Source organism: Pipistrellus kuhlii, unplaced genomic scaffold, assembly GCF_014108245.1.
Source record: "Pipistrellus kuhlii isolate mPipKuh1 unplaced genomic scaffold, mPipKuh1.p scaffold_m20_p_5, whole genome shotgun sequence".
NCBI lineage: Eukaryota > Metazoa > Chordata > Mammalia > Chiroptera > Vespertilionidae > Pipistrellus > Pipistrellus kuhlii.
The window spans coordinates 53,135,776-53,159,065 of NW_023425551.1; the positions used below are offsets into that span (position 1 = coordinate 53,135,776).

At 37.7% G+C, this 23,290-nt stretch overlaps 1 protein-coding gene across 4 annotated transcripts in view; it reads left to right on the forward strand.

The window, feature by feature from the left end:
- Positions 1–23,290, forward strand: part of COL12A1 (collagen type XII alpha 1 chain) — a 110,738-nt gene that overhangs the window by 61,319 nt on the left and 26,129 nt on the right. For all 4 annotated transcript variants that reach the window (XM_036413182.2, XM_036413179.2, XM_036413185.2 and 1 more), the window contains 17 exons: positions 1,665–1,807; positions 2,168–2,297; positions 2,742–2,884; positions 4,559–4,688; positions 6,475–6,594; positions 7,694–7,840; positions 8,586–8,702; positions 8,865–9,011; positions 9,502–9,576; positions 11,191–11,330; positions 13,299–13,422; positions 13,596–13,739; positions 15,333–15,497; positions 16,806–16,844; positions 16,941–17,079; positions 19,440–19,582; positions 20,006–20,115. In XM_036413182.2, the coding sequence (XP_036269075.1) occupies positions 1,665–1,807; positions 2,168–2,297; positions 2,742–2,884; positions 4,559–4,688; positions 6,475–6,594; positions 7,694–7,840; positions 8,586–8,702; positions 8,865–9,011; positions 9,502–9,576; positions 11,191–11,330; positions 13,299–13,422; positions 13,596–13,739; positions 15,333–15,497; positions 16,806–16,844; positions 16,941–17,079; positions 19,440–19,582; positions 20,006–20,115 (2,156 nt within the window). The remainder of the gene's footprint in view (positions 1–1,664; positions 1,808–2,167; positions 2,298–2,741; positions 2,885–4,558; positions 4,689–6,474; positions 6,595–7,693; positions 7,841–8,585; positions 8,703–8,864; positions 9,012–9,501; positions 9,577–11,190; positions 11,331–13,298; positions 13,423–13,595; positions 13,740–15,332; positions 15,498–16,805; positions 16,845–16,940; positions 17,080–19,439; positions 19,583–20,005; positions 20,116–23,290) is intronic.

Below are 23,290 nucleotides of genomic sequence, written 5' to 3' on the forward strand. Positions count from 1 at the left end.
CACAAACATCAACTGTTAATATTTTAGTGTATGAAATAAAAAATTTACAATGGCATTTGTCTTATGAAATAACAATTACAAGATTTATAAATGTATATACAATAATTAGTGTGCCACTTTGGTCATTCTCTTCCACTGACAAAAAAAAAAATCATTGAACTTTGTGCTTTATAAATCTGTCTGAAGCCATGTTTTGTAATGGCTCTATAGTGAATTATTATTTTTTAAACATATTTTTTATTGATTTCAGAGAGGAAGGGAGAGGGAGATAGATACCGTGTTTCCCTGAAAATAAGACATCCTTCGAAAATAAGACCAACTTACAGGTTTCCTTCTGAGTGAAATATAAGGCATCCCCGAAAATAAGGCCCCCCTAGGCTAAACATGAGAGATTTGGTCCACTGATTCTGAAAGAAATGGAGTCACAAGAAATTCACCAGGAAATTCAGGAATTGGATTGTTATGATGATGTTCCAGAAGATGATGACATGATTGTCATTGAATAAATGAGTAAATTCTTGATACGGTAGGATTCACAGTTTGTCTGGTTTGTGTTGACAACTACTGTAGTACCGTACTGTATACAGGTAACAAATTTCCTTTATTTTCATTTAACAATAAATGTGTACCGTATTCCTCTTCATGGAAAAATAAGATATCCCCTGAAAATAAGACCTAACACATCTTTGGGAGCAAAAATTAATATAAGACACTGTCTTATTTTTGGGGAAACAGGGTAGATAGCTAGATATATCAATGATGAGAGAGAATTACTGATCAGCTGCCTCTGGCCTCCTGCACGCCCTGGGCATGTGCTCTGACCAGGAATCAAACCCTGACCTCCTGGTTCAGAGGTTGATGCTCAGCCACTGAGCCATGCCCGTTGGGGCTATAATGAATTATTGAAATCTGTCATGACATTGCTTGATTACACATTTCTCTGGTTTTCTGAATAAGTGCCTTTTGGCATTAAAAATATGTGTTCTTTCCTTTGCCATTAACTTGAAAACCAGTGTATAGTGGTTTTACTGTTTGTTTTTTTGCTTACAGGTTTTTGAAAGTATTTATAATCATTTCTTTGACTCTAAAAATATACTTTTTAATAGCTTAAATGAAGCAAGTATGGATGGCTTCTTTTGATAAAAGATGAGTAGTCTAGAAAGATGACACTATTGACTTGATTATAGTTTGGGGTTAATAGGTAGATCTAGTTTATGTTTTTCTACCTCCCTAATGAGGCAGATCATTGACCTTCTCTCTCCCTCCTTTTGCCTTTAGTTTTAGTCATAGAAGGCATTCATAGAATTGGAAACACTCTGAAACTCCTCCTCTCTGCCTCTCCATTGCCCATGTTGGAAAACTGAAGCTTCCTTTCCAGTTTTGTGTTCCTTACCCTTTTATGGCCGGCCCAGTATTACTGTAATTACTAGCAGCTTGTTTTTTTACTGGCAACAACTTTGCTTCCATATAGATAAAGGCCATAATTGGCTCGCATTGGTAAATTTAGATTTGGCGAGGGTTTAAATCTGCTTTTGAATAGATAGTTTAAGGAGGATAGCATTTTGTCCTTTTATAGAGTGTAAGTTCTGGAGAAGTGATAACAAAAACTCCACATGTATAAACAGACTTAGTTAAGAATTGTGTGTTGGCTCTTCCTTCCTCAGTGGTGAGAGGCTTGCCGAGGAACGTCCAGGTGTACAACCCCACGCCCAACAACCTGGACGTCCGCTGGGACCCGGCCCCCGGGCCTGTGCAGCAGTATCGCATTGTGTACACTCCTGTGGATGGCACCAGACCCTCGGAATCCGTAAGTCACGTTGTCTTCTTAGAGTGCAGCCGTGAACTTTGTAGATTTCACTGTGCCTCCAGTGGTTGCTGGCCTGGAACAATAAGCCAGTTGTTGGAGTGGCACTGAGTCTCAGGGAAACTTCACTTCCTGGTGAATGGAGGTTCATGTCTGTGTCATGCTGAGTAGCCTATGAGAATGCAAACCACAAACATGCCAGGGTATAATGGTTAAATGATTGCTTTTGATGAAGCACCATAGTTGGCTTCTGAAGTGTCTGGGCTTAGCCTTTTATTATCAAAGGTATTATGCTGACTAATACAATACTTGATAAGCATAGGGGCTGTCATCAGGCAGAATTTGGCATTTCCTCCCCTCCAGATTGTGGTGCCGGCAAATACCCGCACAGTGCACCTGGATCGGCTGATTCCGGACACACCCTATTCCGTGAACGTCGTGGCTCTCTACTCGGATGGAGAGGGGAATCCCAGCCCCGCCCAGGGCCGAACTCGTGAGGCAGAAATCCTTTCTTCACCCCATTCCCTTGTCAGTCAGTTGGTAGGGCTTCTCTGCATGAGTGAGGTGTGTGGTACTTAGCAAACATGAGGAGTTGGCCTCTATATTTCATTTATCAGGAAGTGGTTATAGTGGTTAAAAATCATCCCTTTCTTTCCCAGCCTGTGCATTTAGGCTCAGGCCTAGTTTTATGTCACTGGATGTTCAGCATGCAACTGTAGCTCTGAAATGCAGCACATTCTAGGTTTATGTTTTCACATTAAAACCAAGGAAGATGTGTGTTTTAGCATAGGGAGTGAACAGCCTAGTGAATGGTAACACACCTGAGAGTCACTTCCTTAATCTGGCCAGGGGAAAATTCTTTCCTACCCCTTCTGTCCTCCCCATGTCTGTCATGCTCCCGGGCAGGCACATAACTCTATTGTATTTATTTATTTAGTACCTCGGAGTGGACCAAGAAATCTGAGAGTCTTCGGGGAGACAACCAACAGCCTCTCTGTGGCCTGGGATCACGCTGACGGGCCAGTCCAGCAATACAGGATCATCTATTCTCCCACCGTCGGCGATCCAATTGATGAATATGTGAGTCCGACTCTCATTTATTTGAGCATTTTGTAATCTGACCGGGTTGGAGTGTGAGCCTCAGCTTTCTGCTTTAGGATGGAGCTAGGGTTAGAGTTGAGTCCTTGACTTCTGTGTGTCAGTTACATTCTCTGTGACTTCCTCTGACGTGAGATTGGGATCACCTGAACGTGCCTAGTATGGCCTTCTATACTACAGAGAATTAATGCCTTAGGGCTCAATTTTTATTTTAAATGCAGATGGAAAAAAAAACTGTCTTATCTCATGAAGTGCATATTTTTAACCTCCTACCTACACCATGGGAATTAATTCTGGTGAAACATGATACCAATTATTCTGAGCTAACTAAATTAATGTTCAAACACTGTGACTATTCCAATCTTACCTTTTCTTTAGATCTAGTTTCTTTACAAGGTCTTTTTTAAATATTGGGCACATTGATCTCCCTTTCCTCTAAATTTACATTTTTCCATACACTCTGGTTTTGGAATATACATACTCTAATATCAGCTTCAAAATTTTTGAGTGTCATGTTTTATCTCTCCAGAACCAGAGTCAAGTTTCTGGTAGCATAGCCCTCATTATAATGTCCATTTGTTATGGATAGAAAAAAGTCAGCACTGGCTTGAAAGTTCAGTGATAGCTTAGTGGGAAATTACACGCAATGCTGATTATAAAGCAGTTTTGTCTGTGGTTTGCAACCATTTTGCTACATACATTCTATTTGATCATTCTCCTTCCATTATTCTTGTGTTATAAAATATTTCGTCTACTTGAACTTGATTTTTTAAGCTTTAATTTAAGCCCCATCCCATTTTTATTAATTTGAAACACATGTACTTGCCATTTAATGTTTCTGATCAAAATGAGATGAGCCGGATTGCCACACTTGGTTTGCCAAAGCAAAGGTGCTCATGCCTTAGTGTTTGTTCAGTCTTCCCAGGTGCAACTAAGCAATTTCCCTTCAGTTTCTGAAAACTGTAAAAACATAATTTCTTCCCCCAATTCACCATTTGCAAGCAAGGAACTCTACTCTAGGCATCATTGGTATAAGTGATTCACATTGTTTATGGAAGCAAAGCTTAGGGGGGCAGGGAGAGACAGAGATCTAGTTGATGTGTTTTCTCTTCATGGAGGAAGTTAAATGTATTTTCAATTGCTTCTTTTTCATCTTTTCCACATCATTAGTATTAGCCAAAGTGAAACTCTTGAGAGCAGAAACCCTCACCAATGTATTTCCAGTGGCTGATACCATGCCTGGCTCGCAGTGGGTGCTTGGCACACATTTGTTGAAGGAGTACAGAGAAACACAACATGTACCAATGAGAGCTGAAGGAGAAAAACATACTACTGAGCACTGCAGGACTCAGTAATGTGCATGGAAGTGTTGTATGCATTATTGCTTTTAGCCTCACAGTTTCCTTCAGAGGTGCTAAGCCATAAAGCTGGTAAATGGCTACACTGGGATGTGAGCCCAGATGTGTTTACTCTAAAACCATTCTCCCACACCACACACAGGCAGTGTGGACCATCCGCCTTGCCATGAGCTATTGTGTAACAAAAAGAAAATATAAAGAAGACATTACTGTCTATGGGAATCTATAAAACAATATTGTCTTTTGATCTGGAAGTCCTCTAGCTGATAATAAACTTATAATTTAATGTCCTCTATAGACCACTGTCCCAGGCAGAAGGAACAATGTAATACTGCAGCCCCTGCAATCTGATACTCCATATAAAATTACTGTGATTCCTATTTATGAAGATGGAGATGGTAGCCATCTAACAGGAAATGGAAGAACTGGTAAGAATCTTAGACCTTTTACAATCTTTAAATGTTGCATTTACCAGTGCATCTAAAGTACTACATTGGTATTGCAATAACTTAATATTAGGCATTGAATTTTGTCAGATAGGAGAACAGAACTCGTATTTTATCTGTTTCAAGGTTCACTTTAAAGAAGAAAAAAGAGACAAAAATCTGTATATTTTGCTTTGCTTGAGATAGTTTTATTTCTCCTTTGAAAAACCATTTGGTATTCTCTGAGTATTGTTTCAGTTTGTGTGGTGGTCACTTCAGCCTGCAGCTGCTAAGTCAGTTTAGTATCAGCAAAAAGACACTCCATCATGATGGCATCTTAAGTCATAAATAATCGAGAGGTTTAGCATTTCCCTTCCCTCTTTGCAAATGTAGCTTTTTTTTTTTTTTACAAAAATATATATTTTTCTATTGTATCAAGCACTTTACAAAGAATTATCAGTGCCGAGACCTCCCATTTCTAGCATACACTGGTGGCATGGTGGCAGTTGTTTGGGGTTTAAAGCAAAGGTTCTCCAGTTTGGTTGCTCATTGGAATCACCTGAGGAGCTTTAAAAAGTGCTTTGCCTGGGAGCCAGCCCCAGAGTTACTGATGTAACTGAGAGGGGGTGTGGTCTGGACCTGCAGATGCTCCAATGTGCAGCCAAGGCGGAGAGCCACTGCATCAGTAGAAAGGCATGCTGGGTTATAGATCTGGTGTCTGTTACCACTAAGTATTAGCATTCCCCCCCTTTTTTTCTTTGTTCAGCATGATTTCAGGATCCTTACTATCGATATGCTCAGTTGCCCAAACTCTTTTTGTGCTTTGCAATGCTACAGAATTTGAAAGACCTACCATTCGAAAGCTCTTAAGAGAAAAGCAAGACTAGACTGGTTTCAGCTCAGTCTCCCAAGACCAGGAATTTATATATTTATTGATACCTATTGTCTATAGGACGGAGTCAAAGGAGACTCAGTTTAGTGATTTGAATTTAAAATCAAGATGATTTAATTTAACAACTTTTCATTTTTAAAACTTCCCCTTAGGTTTTAGAATATATTTTGGTATTTTTCAGGGGAAATAGCATATTTCAGAATTTTGTGCTTATCACAATATATTAAAAAAAATATTTCCTAGATATTGAATTTTCCAGGAAGGCTCAAAGCCAGTTCTAGTTGTTGTTTTGCAGAACTTTTCAAGGTGAATTTTTTATTTGTGTAATTCTATGAATAATAATTCAGCAGCTGCTTCACATGCTGCTTCACAGTATTGCTTTTTAGCTCGTGGAGTTGGAGGCAGTGCCTGTGAAGGTTTGAGGATTTACTCGAGGTTATGTTCATCCAGAGTAGAGGGTGCTGGGAAAGAACCCATTTAGTCATGAGCTAGCTGTGTGGTCTTGGGCAAGTCATATCTTATTTATGTGATTAGGTGGTTGGAATAGATAGTGCCTAAATTGCTTGTTGGCTCTAATATTCTGTAATCTCTAACATTCTAAAAGTGGTATGAGGTTTCCTGTGTCATTCTGCATCATATATTATAACACACCAGCTCTGGAAATCACCAGTTCCTGAGTCCATTGGAGTTGTACAATAGTTTGAATTTGAAAAATCCCTAAGCTTTCTGTTGAATATTTTAATATCTTTTGTTTACTGAATAAGGAACTTACAGGATTTTATTAAATTTCACTCATAGGATTGTACTATTAATACTTATAATTTGTACCCATCAAGCTCTTTGCTCTCCCTGTGTATCAATAAAAGGTCAGTAACATGTGCCAATATTTGTTTGCAGTGGGACTACTTCCACCTCAGAACATACACATCTCTGATGAATGGTATACAAGATTCAGGGTATCTTGGGATCCTTCGCCCTCTCCAGTTCTTGGATATAAAATTGTATATAAGCCAGTGGGTAAGAAAACACCTTTATCATCATTTAAATGCACAGGGGAATATTTTGAGCATGAGGATATTCTTTGTTCCATTCCCTATGGTTAGATTCTACTGACAATTCAGTTCTCACATCAAATATTTGATCAGAGGCATGTTTCCGGAAATATCATTTAAGTCAATGATTTTAGTATCATTGTTACTATGGGTGTAGGTAAGATTTTCATTAATTTGCATGGCTAAAAATTTTATCTAGCCTATCAAGATGCACAAATTGAAGGTGTTTGTGTTCAGACATCCCATGTGTTATTATGATTATGAAATAATGCATATTTAATCAATACAAACTTCTATATTTTTTCCATGATGTCAAGGTTTTGTTCCTCTTGGAGAATATGCATTTTAGTTTAATTTATTACAGGCTTGCTTTCAATTACCTGTTGATCCTGGATAAAACCTTTATTAAATTATTTGCTGTATTTCAGTTTTATCTACATACTTAGAACAGTGGAAGAAAATACTCTTTGTACCAAATTTGCTAGGGCATTTTCCATGCACTAGGAATGGCATGGGCTAGAAAATTTTTTTCTAGAAAAACTTAGAGAGGGAAGAGAAAGGGAAGGTGAGCTTGTGTAAGAAATGGAGAGAGAACTTAAAAAAGGAAGAGATGTTAGTAACTGTGGAACTTCTGTCACTAAGCTTACGAAATGAGGTCCAAGATGGATATTCTTAAATCATCTCTACATTAAAGATGTTAAATAGCACCTACTATGGGCAAAGCACAGTGCTGGCAAAGGAGGCTCAGAGAAGAGTCTTGAGATTCTAAGGTAGTTGTTTGTGTGATTGATTAACTCATTAAAGGAACAGTGATTACGTTCCTGCTACATTCCAGGTATTGTGCTATGCTTTGAAAATCTGAGGGTAAAGAATCCACTCTCTGCTTACAGTTTTGTATTCACCATATAATGTGGCTTGTGTTACATTGAACAAAAGCATTAGGGGCTTTAGAATTAATGCTGTTCATACTATCATTTGAGTATAAGTGAAGGCATTTTGATTTTAGGAAAAATTTAAGATTAGTGTTAACATATATCTATGTATTTTTGTGATTGTTATTAAAGGTTCCAATGAGCCCATGGAAGTCTTTGTTGGAGAAGTGACATCATACACGTTACACAATCTCAATCCCAGCACCATTTATGATGTAAATGTTTATGCTCAGTATGATTCTGGACTCAGTGTCCCCCTGACAGATCAAGGAACTACATGTGAGTCACATGTCTTTGCATGGTTGTGAGAAAAAGTATAGTACAAATTACCACGTTAGGCTGTTTTAATGTTATGTCTTCTTAACATATGCATGTTTTCTCAGCAATTAGTAGGTGACGCTTTTGTGCCCAGCTAAACAAATCTATAAGTAATATAATTCAATATACAAATATCAGTATTTGATGAGGTATGTTTAGTTCACAACAATATTATATTTTGAATTTTGAAAGATTAAAAATTATGATTTCATTTCAACATGAATGATCCTGTAGAATTAGAGTTGGGATGCAGGGAATTTTTTTTTTTTTGTAGTTTTTCTTGACATTTCATGTTAAAACATCTATCACCTAAATACATTGATTTAATTGCAAGTTTTCACAGAAATGCCATGATTATTGATTCAGCCCAGATAGAATTTGTTATCACCAAGTTCTCTCATAATCACTTAAGGACTTAGCAGATTGCCTTTTGGAAACATTTCTTATTTTCCACGAGTTGTCTTTGACATTTGTAGTGTTGAGAGGGTCTCTGTGATATTTCTTTCTCCTTGAAAATCAGTGATGGAAAGGGAGAGCTGTTTGGCTGCACCACATTTTCATGTATGTTTCTTATAAGGAAACAACAAGATTTTAGACATTCTTTTTTAGCCACGTGGAAGTTCTAAAATTTTGTTATGATTAAAAGTATGCTTTTCTGCCTTTATTTAAGAAGTAAGTCTATTATCTTTCTTTCTTTCTTTTGCAGTGTATTTAAATGTGACAGATCTAACTCCTTACAAGGTTGGGTGGGACACATTCTGTGTTAGATGGTCACCTCACCGGGCAGCCACCTCCTACAGAATAAAGCTAAACCCTGCAGATGGTACGTGTGCAAAATAAAAAATAAAAAAGAACTGGATGTTGCTCATAGCAACATTTTAAAATCCAGTAAAGAAGATGCCATTTTATTTACAAAATTATGTATAATATGCCTTTAAATGCAATTGAGGATGACACTGGCATTTTCCTTTGTTGTCATGATCAGGAACGAGAGGACAGGAAATTACAGTGCGCGGATCAGAAACCAGTCACTGCTTCACTGGCCTTTCACCAGACACTGACTATGGCGTCACTGTTTTCGTGCAGACACCAAACCTCGAGGGTCCTGGTGTCTCGGTGAGAGAACACACCAGTAAGTGTTTGAGGAACCTGGAATGTCTGTCAGGCTTCAGAATGGAATGCTCTGGGTGCGAGAACTTATGCGACCCCTGAACAGGCACTTCTCTGTAGGGGCTGCGGTGACAATGTAATGATTGCAGGTTTTTGAAGGTGGAGTCTGTGGCTGGTTAGTTGATATTATTTTTAAGGAAAGGGCTAAAGGAGGGAGATATGGCTCCAGTGGACAGTGTGAAGTTGATGGGCAACTATAATATATTATGAACTTCTACTCATTTGATCCTATCTGAAGGCCTTACATTCAACCTTTGAATATTGGCTTTGCGTTTTGTAACTATAGTCAATGTTGAATGACTATCAGTGATACAATAGAATTCCCAGTGTGTCCGTGCCAATGAGATGTGATTTGTCATCTAGAATTTAAATCACCCTTAAAATTTCCTTCTGTGTTATGAAATGTGCACATATTGTGTTTCTCTAATTATTATTATTTTTTTAAATTCTAGCTGTAAAACCAACAGAAGCCCCTACCGAGCCACCCACACCTCCTCCCCCTCCCACAATTCCACCCGCTCGAGATGGTAAGTACAGTTGATTTGGAAATGTAATAAGTAAGAAGGGATTTGTCGCCTCCTGACTAATGCAGCCTGCATATCATTTACAATCGATATAGAACATTTCTGATTTCTGATACTTGCTGAAGAGCTTTTAGATTAAAAGAAAAGATTGCCAGTCATTTGTTCTTGCCCTCCAGGAGCATTTTGGTGTGAATGGAATCAGTCCTAAACCACTTCAGCTCTTCAGTTGGAACTTGTTTTCTTTCGTTTTGCAGATTAATGTCTCATGATATCCTACATAGTTCATGGTTACCTGGTGGGCCTTTGTTTTTGGGGCTTCTGGCATCAGTAGGATCCAGGAATCTTTTTGGCTATATCTGCAAGCTCCCTCCAAGCCTTTGGCTTTGGAAGTCCTGGTTTCTGATCTGAGAAGTGCCCTGGATTACACAAAGCTAAAACATTTCTATTTACTAAAGTCTGAGGCATAATTGTCAATTTAAAAGGTTAAAGCTGGTCTCTCAAGTAATTTGGGGCAGTTCTCTGTGGTTTATCAAATTAAGTTTAAACTAATCAACTACTGGTTTATTCCCCCTTCCCCACATTCTGTTTTCCGAGTTAACCTGAAAGCATGTCAGATTTTAAAAGAATTTTTCTTTTATCTTAGAAGGCTCTAGACTGCCACAACTTCTTTAAACCTATTAAATAAGATAAAAGTTAAGAGTGTATTACTATAGGGTAAAACAATAATGGGTTTCTTGAAATTTGGGTTGTTGAAAAAAATTCAGTAAATAATCTTGGCTTGTTGAGTTCTTTTAATACCTTATTTTTTTAGAGCAGTTTTATGTTCATAGAAAAATTGAGCAGAAAGTACATAATGTTCCATTTATACCCTGTACACTCACTTGCACACTTCCCCCAGCATCACCCTCCTGCACCAAAGTGGCACATTTGTTACCCTCCATGAGCCTATATTGAAGCACCATTATCACCCAAAATCTATAGGCTATATTTGGGTCCACTCTTGGTGTTGTACATTCCACATGTTAAGTTTTTATAGAATAAAAGGTTGTTAAATTTTTATTTTCACAATTTTTTTTTTAGTCTTTAAGTCTGAAGATTCAATGAAAGATATTTATTTTATTCCATCCCTTCCTTCCCTCCATATACTCATAGTGGCCTAATTTAAAAAACACCTTATTTATACCAAATATTTGATAAATATATACAAAATTCCTAATCTTTTAAATCCTGAACATTGCTGCTTTTCCTTTTTTTTCTCCTCACTTATTGTTTGAGGCTGCTTGAAGAGTTCCATGGGGAAAGAGCATACCTTTGCATAGTGGATCTAAGTAGGCGGAGTAATTCCAGGGCAGGAATTGAGGACCAGTGAGATAGTGCCTCTCACACTTTATTGTGAGCAGGAACCACCTGGGCATCTTGTTGCTGATTCTGGCTGAGGAACTCTGGGGTAGGGCCCAGAATTCTGCAATTCTAAGAAGCTTCCCAAGCTATGCTATTGCCACTGAACCATACTTTGAGTAGAAGGTGGTAGGCTGCATTTCTCAGTTGTGTAATTTCACTTGAATGAAAGAATTCATGATATTTGAAACTTCCTTTTTTTTTCTTTTCCCCCGCCAGTATGCAAAGGGGCCAAGGCAGATATTGTATTCTTGACTGATGCCTCCTGGAGTATCGGGGATGACAATTTTAATAAAGTTGTAAAGTTCATCTTCAACACTGTGGGAGCCTTTGATGAAGTCAATCCTGGTGGAATTCAGGTGGGTGTCTTTTTCATGGTGGCTATTCACTTATATTGCCTTGCTATTTCCTTTGAACTTCTCTTTTTAAGTAGAAAGACTTTTCATTTCAAATTATATTTTGACTTTTGTTATTTGACATTTTCATTACACATGTATTTTTGGGAAGGAGTTGGGTGTAAATAGTAAACAGAAAAATAAATATTCCTTTAGGTATCTTTTGGCTAGATGATATTTCTATTGAATAATTTAGAGGGCTCTGACTAACTTCCTACTTAATACTCTTAAAATGATACACTCCCACGAAAGGTCAGCCGATGTTCTGGAAACTAAATGCATTGCGATTATCACTCTCTGTGAAGTCCGTGGAGCCAGTGAGGAATAGTGACTGGAGTGGGTGTGTGACTGCTTCCCCCTCTGTCATGGCATTGCAGACACTACCTTTACCAGAGAGTGGCCACTATTGACTCAAAGGGCATTTTATTTGTTTTCCTAAAATAACTACCAACTATGTTGCTGTGAAATTACTCCAAAAGTATTTGTTTTATCAGAGTTGGAACTTAGAGAAGGTTATCTTTCCATAAGAGGCTTTGGAGAATAATTCATACTATAGCCATAACATACCTGTAAATTGGAGAATCTCCTTCACTACTCTCAATAAACCATTGAACTGAACACTTAAGTCTAGTGGCTCTAAACTATGTTTTGGTGAGCCCTTCTTCCCAGGCTCCTCTGAGAATCTGAATAAAGCTAGTATTAATTATTTCTTGGATTCTGTAAACTTGAAGACTTCAAATTCCCCCCTTTCTGGAGTGGTTTTCTTGATGGCTTTAGGCATTCCATGCTCCTGAAAGGTATTGTCTGGGGCACTATTATAGCAAGTATCACTCTTTATGGTCATTATTGTGTGCAACTCTTTTCTATCTAACTCATTGATTCCTTAAGGCAAGGGACTATATTGTATCATTCTTCTTTCAAATCTTTTTTCTTTCTCTCTCCATTCCTTGTTGACGATTTTTTTCCTTTATTTTTGCAGCTTGTACTTTTTCATGTGGCATCTTAGAGACATTATGAAAATAAGAGATTTTGACATAAACCATAAATAATTTCATAAGCAAAATCAAGTCTTCTTTTATGGAAGAGTACTTTATAGATTATATTAAATTTCAAATCCTCAAATAACCTTGTAGATACTATTCCAACCCAAGAAGAGTAAAAAGTCAGGCCAGTTATATTCTCAATTTAATGTGTCAATAGCTAAGCCAGTTTTCCATCCTTTTAGAAATATAAGATTTCTAATAAAAAATAAAAGAATAGCTATCATATTTTATTAACTTGTATGTGCCAACTATTTTGCATACATGATTACTACATGTGTTTTTAAAACAATCCTAGAAAGCAAGTATAGTTATCTCAATTTTTCTGAGGAGAAAACTAAAGGCCAGAGATGTTGGGAACTTGCCCAGTGTCACATGGCCATTAATTGGCAGAGCTAGGGTTTCAGTCCAGTGATTCCTGACTACAAAGTCTGTACTCTTTCTACTAAATCACACTGTCACTAAGTTTGTGATGAGGGCTGATTATTATCACACATGTAATATTTTCATATTACCCTCAAGAGTGGATGTGGTCAGTGAGAAGGAGCACTTGGCTGTGGAACCAATTGCTTTGCCCACATTGAGTTCAAGATAGTGTGTTCTCATTGCTCCCTGATTTTACCCATCCCTTCCTATATCCTAGAGAAAGGTACCTTATAAATACAGTATATTTATATTTTCATATCAATTATGTCTAGTCATTAAAGATAAGAAATTAGATAGTTTACAGAGACAACAGTAGTCAGTGTTATAATACTAGCTATAAAGAGCTTTATAATACTCTCAGGTCCGAGACATTTCCTTTTCCCATTCAGCAGTTAGAGGACCCACTGGAAAATTGAAACATAAAAAAAGATGACTTACCCTCCCCACAAACCACATTTTCTTTCAGGTCTCGTTTGTGCAGTACAGTGATGAAGTCAAGTCTGAGTTCAAGCTGAACACGTACAATGACAAGGCCCAAGCCCTCGGGGCCCTCCAGAATATTAGGTACAGAGGAGGCAACACAAGAACAGGTACAGTTGATCAGAGTCTATGTAGACCTTCACTCTCCAAAGTTTTTGGAGTGAAAGAACCAGGTGTACCATCTCACTCTAACATTCAAATTCTTAACAGTTGGGCATGGCTAACGGCCCTTGGATGGTTTGCATTGAGGTGACACTAAAATGTTTCATGCCACACTCTATAGGAAAGGCTCTCACGTTTATCAAGGAAAAGGTCTTGACCTGGGAGAGTGGCATGAGGAAGAATGTCCCCAAAGTGCTGGTTGTGGTCACAGACGGCCGGTCACAGGATGAGGTGAAGAAAGCAGCTTCAGTCATCCAACAGTCAGGTAAGACCAGGCCTGAGTTCCATGCCTAGTGCTTGCACTCATTATTTTAACAGTTTTGAACATTCATAAATGATTACAAGAAAACCCAATTTCCTGATTTACTTCATTGTTTCTGTTGAATCTGTATTTCATACTCTTCTAATATTAGCTTATGTTTAATTGTGGAATGGTTTGGTGATTGCTCAGAAACAGCATGGTGTATATTCTTTGTGTAAGATGTAATTCAGGGTCTGTCAATGAGCAGACTAGATTTCTCGTGGGGGCTGGAAGGCTGTAGAATGCAAACACGGATGGTCCCAGAGCAGGCTTCCTGCCATAGCAGAAGGGAGTCTTGATGTTGGCTCCTGTGCAAGGAGAACACAGGGAAGCCTTCACTTTCACACAGCCTTGCAGATGCACTCTCAAAGCGGGTTTCTCAGAGGCCCGCTGTCCAGGAGGAACAGCCAGGTCTCAGGGACACGTCTCTGGGGCACATCTTGGCAAACAAACATCCTCAGTGCCTCCTGGCAACGCTGCCCTTTGGATGAGTTGCTTAGGATTATTAGAGATGAAACAAGGTCTTTCCAGGACTTGCATTAACGCTGCCTCTGAAGCCCCCCTCAGGTCCAAGGTAGACATATGTTGTGCATTTCCTATTGTAGTGATTGAGAAATATTTGGTTACATGGAACTGCACTGATATTTTTATAAATTACTGCTACTGTTTTATGCACTTTGAGCATAATTCAGCATAGTTTGTGCTCCTAGCTGACTTAAGTTTAGGGTTTTAATACTTACTCTTTATGTTACCTTATTTATACCTAATTAGGTAACTAATTCCTTATAATTATTTTTTTTAACAGTCAAATCAAGCTTTTGGAGTAGAAACTTTATTTGTATTAACCTAAATACATAAAATTAATACAATAAATAAAATTGCACTGCTAGTGGGAATTGTATATTTCAATTTATTTTTTAAACATTTCTTTTTTTTTAAATTGATTTCATATAGGAAGAGAGAAGGAGAGAGAGATAGAAACATCAAATAGTGAGAGAGAAAGAATGATTGGCTGCCTCCTGCATGTCCCACATTGGGGATCAAGGAATCAAACCGTGACCTCCTAGTCCATAGGCTGATAGTCACTGAGCCATGCTGGCCTGGCCATGTATTTCTTTGTAAAAGTGACCAGAATGCTGCCTTTGAGTTTGAGTGTGTGGAGAATCAAATTTTTAAGTGAACCCATTCTTGGTTTCTGAGTCACATAAGCTTAAAATGTTAATGGTGCCCAGGAGAGCTGGAGAATTCTTGGGTCTATCGGGACTGTAGACTGTGGAAGGAAATGAGCACCATGTTAATCTTTCTGCTCTGAAAATGTTTGCCTTCTGTTAGGATTTTATTCTAGGAAATCCAATTAATTAAATTTTATAAGCCAGAAAATAGGAAGGGCTGGAAAAAGAGCATATTTATTAAGGAGAGCTTGTGTCAATTAAAAAGACGTGCTGCACACACTGAGGAAATACAGCATCTGTTCTGATAAGATTTTATTTTGAGTTGTTTAAGCAATAAAAGACGGGCAAAGGGCCATGTAATTCACTCTATAAATATGCTTTTCAGGGTTCAGTGTCTTTGTCGTTGGTGTGGCCGATGTGGAGTACAACGAGCTTGCCAATATTGCCAGCAAACCAAGCGAGCGGCATGTGTTCATTGTGGATGACTTCGAATCTTTTGAGAAGATAGAGGACAACCTCATTACATTTGTCTGTGAAACTGCCACCTCGAGTAAGTCATGGTCCACATAGGACCATAATCTCACTTGTTTTGAAAAATAACTACTTGGTAGGCCATTCCTTATCCTATATGGGATCAAGCCTGTGCATAAATAGATCCTGGGAAATCCCTTGAGGACCCGATGAATCATTGTTCCTATTGAGATTGTGCTAAATGTGTGCTTGTCAGAGGTCCATTTTAAGCTTTGAAGATGTAATATATTCCTTATATGGAAATAAAGTGGTTTTAACATATCCTTTCCCCACCATCCCATGCCTGTGACATTTGAATAAGTTAATCTTCAGCTTCAGGAAAGCATTTATAGAAGCATTACTGTGAGATGAAGGTTTTCCCCTATTAGTAATCAATTAGTGTTTGTTCTGACAACATCTGTGCTTCAAGGGAGCAATGAGAAAACTGACTTGTACATGTGTGCTCCATAGAAATTCATTCGGTTCCCATTTGTCTTTTTGGTAGATTTTTCTCCTTATGCCAAGATCTCAAGTTCAACTTTTAAAATTCAGTGAAGGTCAAAATGTTCATTATTTTTGTCAGTTTATCCTCTTCCCCATCCATGGCACTGATTCCTGGGGCATTAGATTATGGAGGCAGTTATGCAGCTAGTCTAGACTTTTGATCCTAAGCAGGGCTATGATTTGCAAGTGTTACAGTTTCCCCTATTAAACATTACATTGAATCCTCAGAGGTATGGGAGAGATGGCAATAGTAAGCAATGGTCAGTACTTGACTGTGAAAACTGACCTTGAAACTCAGAAAGGAGCTGAACTGGTGGAAGGTGGGCAGGGGACTACAGTTGTCTCATATCCACTCCCAGAGGTCCTGAGATTCCTGGCTCTGGGGAGCCAGTGAGAAAAGTGCTGTAGACATGTAATTGTTACGTGATGTTTGGTAGGCAAGCTTGGCAGAGAACAGAAGAGGGTTGGATAGGGACATACTCTTCTTGCCTTTGCATAAATCTGAAATTCCCTGGGTGGGAGAAAAAAAGTTTTTTACGCTAGTTAAAAACATCTGAATTTCCCCCCTTTCACTGTATTTTACTATTCTTAAGAACATTGTAGAATTCTAATTGGGCTGGAGAATGTTCAGAAAACATTGCTAATGCTGGTCAGTAGTATAATTTCTCCTACACATGGGAAGTCTACAGGAAATCCATTACAAAAAAAATTAGATCAATGTTAGTTTTTGTAAATGTGTGAACAATTTCATTATTTGATACATGCACATTGCTGATTTGTGTCCATACACAATGTTTGCATATCGTGTTAGTGAATCATACTTAAAGAATACTGTCTATTGCAGATTGCCCTCTCATTTATTTGGATGGCTACACCTCACCAGGTAAGCATTTATAAACTTGGGTTAATTTGTTTCAGGGTTTAAGCCCTAAAATAATTTAAATGACCTCCCGTCAACATTTTATTTTCTGACTTGAAGGTTTTAAGATGCTTGAAGCATACAACATCACAGAGAAGAATTTCGCTTCCGTCCAAGGCGTCTCCTTGGAGTCAGGGTCTTTCCCCAGCTACTCCTCCTACAGGCTGCAGAAGAACGCCTTCATCAACCAGCCCACAGCGTAAGTGTGACTGACAACAGGAGGGTCTTTTTCAGACAATGATGCTTTTTTAGGCTCTTGAAATCCTGGAACTTTAGGTTGGTCAGAAGGCTCCTTATGCATGACCTAGCTTGATGTCCTTAAATGCAGTTGGGCTAAGTGTTTTCCACCAGGTCACACAGGCGATGAGGACTCCAACCTTGCTCTTCTCAAACCTCAGCATCTCACCCTGGTTCTGCAGGGTTATGGGTTCCTGGCCCTTTTGAATTCAAAGCGAGGATCACAGCTATGCTTTTTCCAAGGGAGGCTGTTTAAACAGGAAGGCGACTTCTTATTTGGGATGTTGCTCGCTGTGGGGCAGAGGGACCGCTGGAATAGGTGCAGAAGGAGAGCAGCATTCTTTTCTGGGGTTCAGGACCCCCAGAAGATGAGAGGCCTCACAGCTTTGCTTGTCCGCCTTCCGAGAGGCAGCGGTTGGTTTTTATTGGCCCATACTCCGGCGAACTGCCGGGTAGCTCTAGATGTTTTATTTTATCCTCCGTGCAAGTTTGCACCTAGGAACCATAACCCAAATATGTATTTTTTTATTCACTAGAATGGAAACATTTTAATCTTGAGAAGTATGTGTTTGGCAACTTAGCGAAAAGAACACGAAGAAATAAAGCTTTCAGTAACTGTGGACGGGGTCAGAAAATGCTGTCTGAAATGTGAATCGCTCTGGGAAAGCTGACGGAAAATTCAGGCTAAAACCGAAACTAATTTCTCTTAAGGAAGCAGAGAGCGTCTTGTAGTGTGGCCACACTGGAAGTTCCCGACTGTTTGATGGTCAACCAGATCAACCAATTTTAGGTTTTTCAGTAAACCTTCAGTCCCAGTATTTAACTTTCAGTCACCTCAAGATTTGATACCTACCTTTAAAATAATTTATTTTATTTTATTGATTTCACAGAGGGAGGAAGGGAAAAATGGAGGGAGGGAGGGAAGGAGGGAGGGAGGGAGGGAGAAAGAGAGAGAGAGAGAGAGAGAGAGAGAGAGAGAGAGAGAGAGAGAGAGAGAGAGAGAGAGAGAGAGAAACATCAGTGATGAGAGAGAATCACACTGGGGATTGAGTCCAAAATCCAGGCATGTTCCATGACTGGAAATTGAACCGTGACCTTCTGGTTCATAGATAGACGCTCAACCACTAAGCCACCTCGGCTGGGCAATACCCATCTTTTTACTCGTAATAGCTTACTGTCCTCTTATGAGTCAGAGCTTATGGCTCAAAGAACTATAAATGCAATTCAATCTCCCTCCCCCCCCCCGCCCCCAACCAAGGACTCATTAACTGAGAAAGAAGAAGAAAAATGGGCAAGATTAGACATAAATGAATATGGAGAAGGTATTATTTTTAACATGGGATATGATGAAGACAGTAGGTTTTTGAGCACACAGAAGCTATTATGTCTGCTTGCCCAGAACACATGTTTAGGAGGCAGAGCTGCATCATATTCCAGAAGTGTCAGTGGTGTGGCTGGTGCAAGGGCTTGAAAACCCAAGAGACATTCTGGGCCCTCTGTCAAGGTTCACTAAAGAATAGGTTCTTCCCCGTCTGAGAGCTGATGATCAAGGCCTTTTTCCTGCCTTCAGAAATAACGTGTTATTCAATAGTCTCAGACAGAAAAACCATCAATTTAGCTTCGATGGTCCCCCTGAATAATGATGGAGTCAACTTTGGGAGGACACATGGAACCACATGTTTCTGTCTAACAGCCTTAGAACAAAGAAACATTTCCTTTTAATTGAATTCCATCCCTTTATCAGCACTAAACGTTTGCACATGTACATGACCTTAACATTTATTACTCGTGTTCTTTTTGGGAACATGTAAGCTTCTGGAGATTATGTAATTTATTTATTTCCAGGGAGGAATTTGGAAATGTAAAAACTACTAGAGAAAGTGAGGGATAAATTAAAACCTTAAGCTATTTTATAATCTAATACCCCTGACACTGGGAATTAAGTAAATTTAGTGAGATTCTTTTTCTTTAAGGTACATCCGTAGGTATACTGTTTATCACTCTAAAATTATTATGTAATTTTGCAATTGTGTATGTGTCTAGAAAAAATTAGTTGTTAGGATAAAAGACCATTTGGCAATTTCCCAGACTTCTGTGACTTTATCAGATTATAAATAATCTATTACTACTTACATAATGGACCTTTAGTGCTTGTTCTTTTGAAGTCTTTCCTAAATTTTCCTCCTTCTAATATGCTGCCAGATTATTATAAATGACTTCTAAAACTACCCATAATAAGATCCTGGTTCAAAGATTTAAAATATCCTCTATTTCTGATGAGAAATTTTCATTAGTGAATTCACTCATTTGTTTTATCCACAGAGATTTACACCCGAATGGACTCCCTCCTTCATACACGATTATATTATTGTTCAGACTCCTCCCAGAAAGTCCCAATGACCCTTTTGCAATTTGGCAAATCACAGACAGAGACTACAAACCACAAGTTGGAGTGATTGCAGATCGTAAGGATTTTTATCTTATTTTAAGGCACAGGTGTACATATTATTGATTAGGTTTTCTCTTTTCTTCTCTTTTTAAGAACCTTCTGAATATGCAGAGTGGGGCAAAAGTAGTTTGTAGTTGTGAATATGAGAAACCCAGGGTTTATTTTTGTACTATTCATTCATTATTGTATTCTTTTCCATAATACCAACTATAAACCTACTTTTGCCTCACCCTGTATATATTTACTTAGCATATGCTTTTGTGTTTAAAGTTGTTAAAATGTAATTTATCAGTAAATATTTTAATTGTGTTTTATCCCAACTAAAGCTATTGAATTTTTTAGACAACTTACCAAAAAAAAAAAAAAGAATCATCATGAATACTTTCAATATAAAATATACCAGGCATGTGATTTAATAACAATTATGTATTAATTACAGCTTCTGGCAAGACATTATCATTCTTTAATAAGGATACAAGGGGGGAGGTGCAGACTATTTCATTTGACACAGAAGAAGTGAAGTCATTATTTTATGGAAGTTTCCATAAGGTAAATATTACCTAGTTACTTATAGAAAAAAGAATATGGCTTAATATTTTAAATTAATTTATTTTATTATCTGTTAAAATGTTATGCTACATTGGTAAAAAAATATAACTATATCATTTAAAAATAAAATCTTCTGCTAATACCTTTTCAAAATTTCAATTGTGTAGTATGTAACTACTTTTTCTATCTACCTTTTTATTGTTGAACCATTACATTATTTCATTTCCAATGCTTAATTTTTTATTTTATTTTAATTGACAGGATTAGTATTTTATGAAGCTACTTCTGCTTGCTTGTTTATTGTAAAGTTACAGACATGCCAGTATAAAGGTTATCACTATCTACCAATATGATAAAGATAAATCTTTATATGATTAACATTTACATTAACACACTATGGATTTTCTAAAATATCTTTTTAAAAAAAAATATATTTTATTGATTTTTCACAGAGAGGCAGGGAGAGAGATAGAGAGCTAGAAATGTCGATGAGAGAGAAACATCGACCAGCTGCCTCTTGCACACCCCCTACTGGGGATGTGCCCGCAACCCAGGTACATGCCCTTGACTGGAATCGAACCTGGGACCTTTCAGTCCGCAGACCGACGCTCTACCACTGAGCCAAACCGGTTTCGGCGATTTTCTAAAATATCTTGTTGAAAGTTCTTAAATGCGTTCTTATGGAATTGTCTATTTTTGTTTATCTTAATTAATTCTTGTGTATGTCAACATCCAAGGATAATAGAGACTTCCTATAAGATTTTAAAAGGATGATTAATTGACAAAAGTACTGAAGTTTGACATATTAGAGAGGAAGAGAACAAACTAGGTTAGGGATGGACTTTTTAATACTATTTCTTCATCCATTGGGTTAGCAGGAGGAATACCTCTGGTTGCACAATTGGTCTAAAATTTCTCCAGCATGACACTCAGAAAGATAATCTCCTATATAGAAGACAAGTATTGCCAGTTCAATTTGATTCTCAAGTGAAAACTGAAGAACTTTTATGTATTTGAGTAGATGTAGCTGTATTTCTTGCTGATTCTATTCCTGAGAATTTGGGTTCTTTCCAGAATGCTTTTCTTATTCTTGAATTAAATTCTCAGTCAGGATGGCAAGGGACTTTTCTCACAAGCTCCAAGACGCATCCAGATGTGCACATTAGCAAAATACAATGAAAGAAAACAAAGCTCTTTGAGAATAATGGCATATCCACTTCACACTTTATTGACTTTCATGAAGTGAAGTGCGTGCAATAAAATAAATGCCTCGTTGGGAAAGAAAACTCTAGTTTGGCAAATATTATTAGCTTCAACTTCTCCTTATCCAATATTAGATGATGAATTTGGCAAAGTTCTTATGAACTTATTTTGGCTCATTGCTACACCTATTAAATTTATATTTGAGTAACCTGCTAAAAAGAACTATTTCATTTTTCCTTCCATAACCTCTAAATATATTAGAAATCTAATTTCTACTAGCCAACTAATAGCCATTTATTTTTAAATTTTTAATTTTTATTGGATCTTCATCTTACTTGAGCAAAAAAAAAAAAGTATTTTGCAGAGGTCTATAGCAACAATTATTGCAAATCCAAGATCATTATATTTGGCATTGCTTCTTTATTTGCCTTTATAGAAAGGTATTTGTAGTCTAGGTTTTTCTTCTTACAAGCTTTCTTTCTCTACTCTCTTTTTTCCATATTATGTTTCTTTTATTATTATTTTTCTCCACTTTTTCACTATACCTTTTTCTTTCTTCCATTCCCTTATCCCATTCTTTTAACCTACTCTCCTAAATCATTTATCTAGTAACAAGTTCAATCACTATTGGCTATCACATTCTTTACTGATTGAAGGATTCAAACATTCTTCTTTCATCTTCCATCTGAAGTCCTTCAGTCCTTGGGAAAATGAGTGGCACTCTGACTGTAGGAAATGAGTGGAAATGGTGTGCAGGGGCTCTTGGGAAAGAGAGGGTAGGCTAAAAGAGCTCCAGCAGGGACTAGCAGACAGCTATTGGTTCTTGAAAATTCTCTTGAAAAGTTTTTGTGTCCCCATTCTGTTGCAACCGATGACATATATCCAAGTGAGAAATTTCTATTAAGAGGTTAAAGAGGAATAGATGAAAAATAAAGTTGTAGGGAATGGCAGAGTATGGGATGGGAGATGAATGGGAAAATGTGTTTCTATTTTTTCTGCTGGTCTGTGACCAACCATGTTTCACAGTTTAGAAACGGTTTCTAAATACTTAGGACAATGGCCTGCAGATGAAGAGCCCACTCTATTGTAAAATGTGATTCTGCACGTGTTTAAAATGCAGTAAAACATGCATAAGAGGTCATAGCAAAGCATGTTTTTAGCATGTGCTTAGTACGGTTGACATTGAATAACCAGTATATTTGGGATGATTTAAAAAATATATATTTTATGATTTTTTTAAAGAGAGGAAGGGAGAGAGATAGTTAGAATCATCAATGAGAGAGAAACATGGATCAGCTGCCTCCTGCACACCCCCTACTGGGGATGTGCCAGCAACCAAGGTACATGCCCTTGATCAGAATCGAATCCAGGACTTTTCAGTCCTCAGGCCTCCACTCTATCCACGGAGCCAAACTGGTTTTGGCTTGGGATGATTTTGTTACAAATTAAAAGTCTTGATTTTGAAATAATTCTGGATACTATCATTTTTTCAAGTACTTTGTAATACTTACCTCTGAGATTGTTCACACAAGAGCCAACAAATAAGCTTTCATTCCTTTTATAATTTTTTTTAATTGAATTTATTCGGTGACATTGGTTAATAAAATTACACAGGCTTTAGGTATATAATTCTATAGTCCATCATCTGTATATTGCATGTGTTCACCACTCCAAATCAAGTCTCTTTCCACGCCTCCCACCCCTCCTTCCATCTGGCAATCACTGTACTCTTGTCTGTGTCCAAAAGGGTGAAGGGATTAGCAAAGAAAACAAGTTTTACTTCTTATTAGGTAATAAATGTCTTGGAAATGCTTGTATGATGCTGTTTGAGAATTCAATGGTAGATGACTCTGCTGTGGGCACTTAACATTTCCTTACTTTTAGTAAGCTATGTATTACTTTTATATAAATGCCATATGTAATTCATATTTACCACTTACAGATGCACTACATTAGTATTTTGGTGCTGATT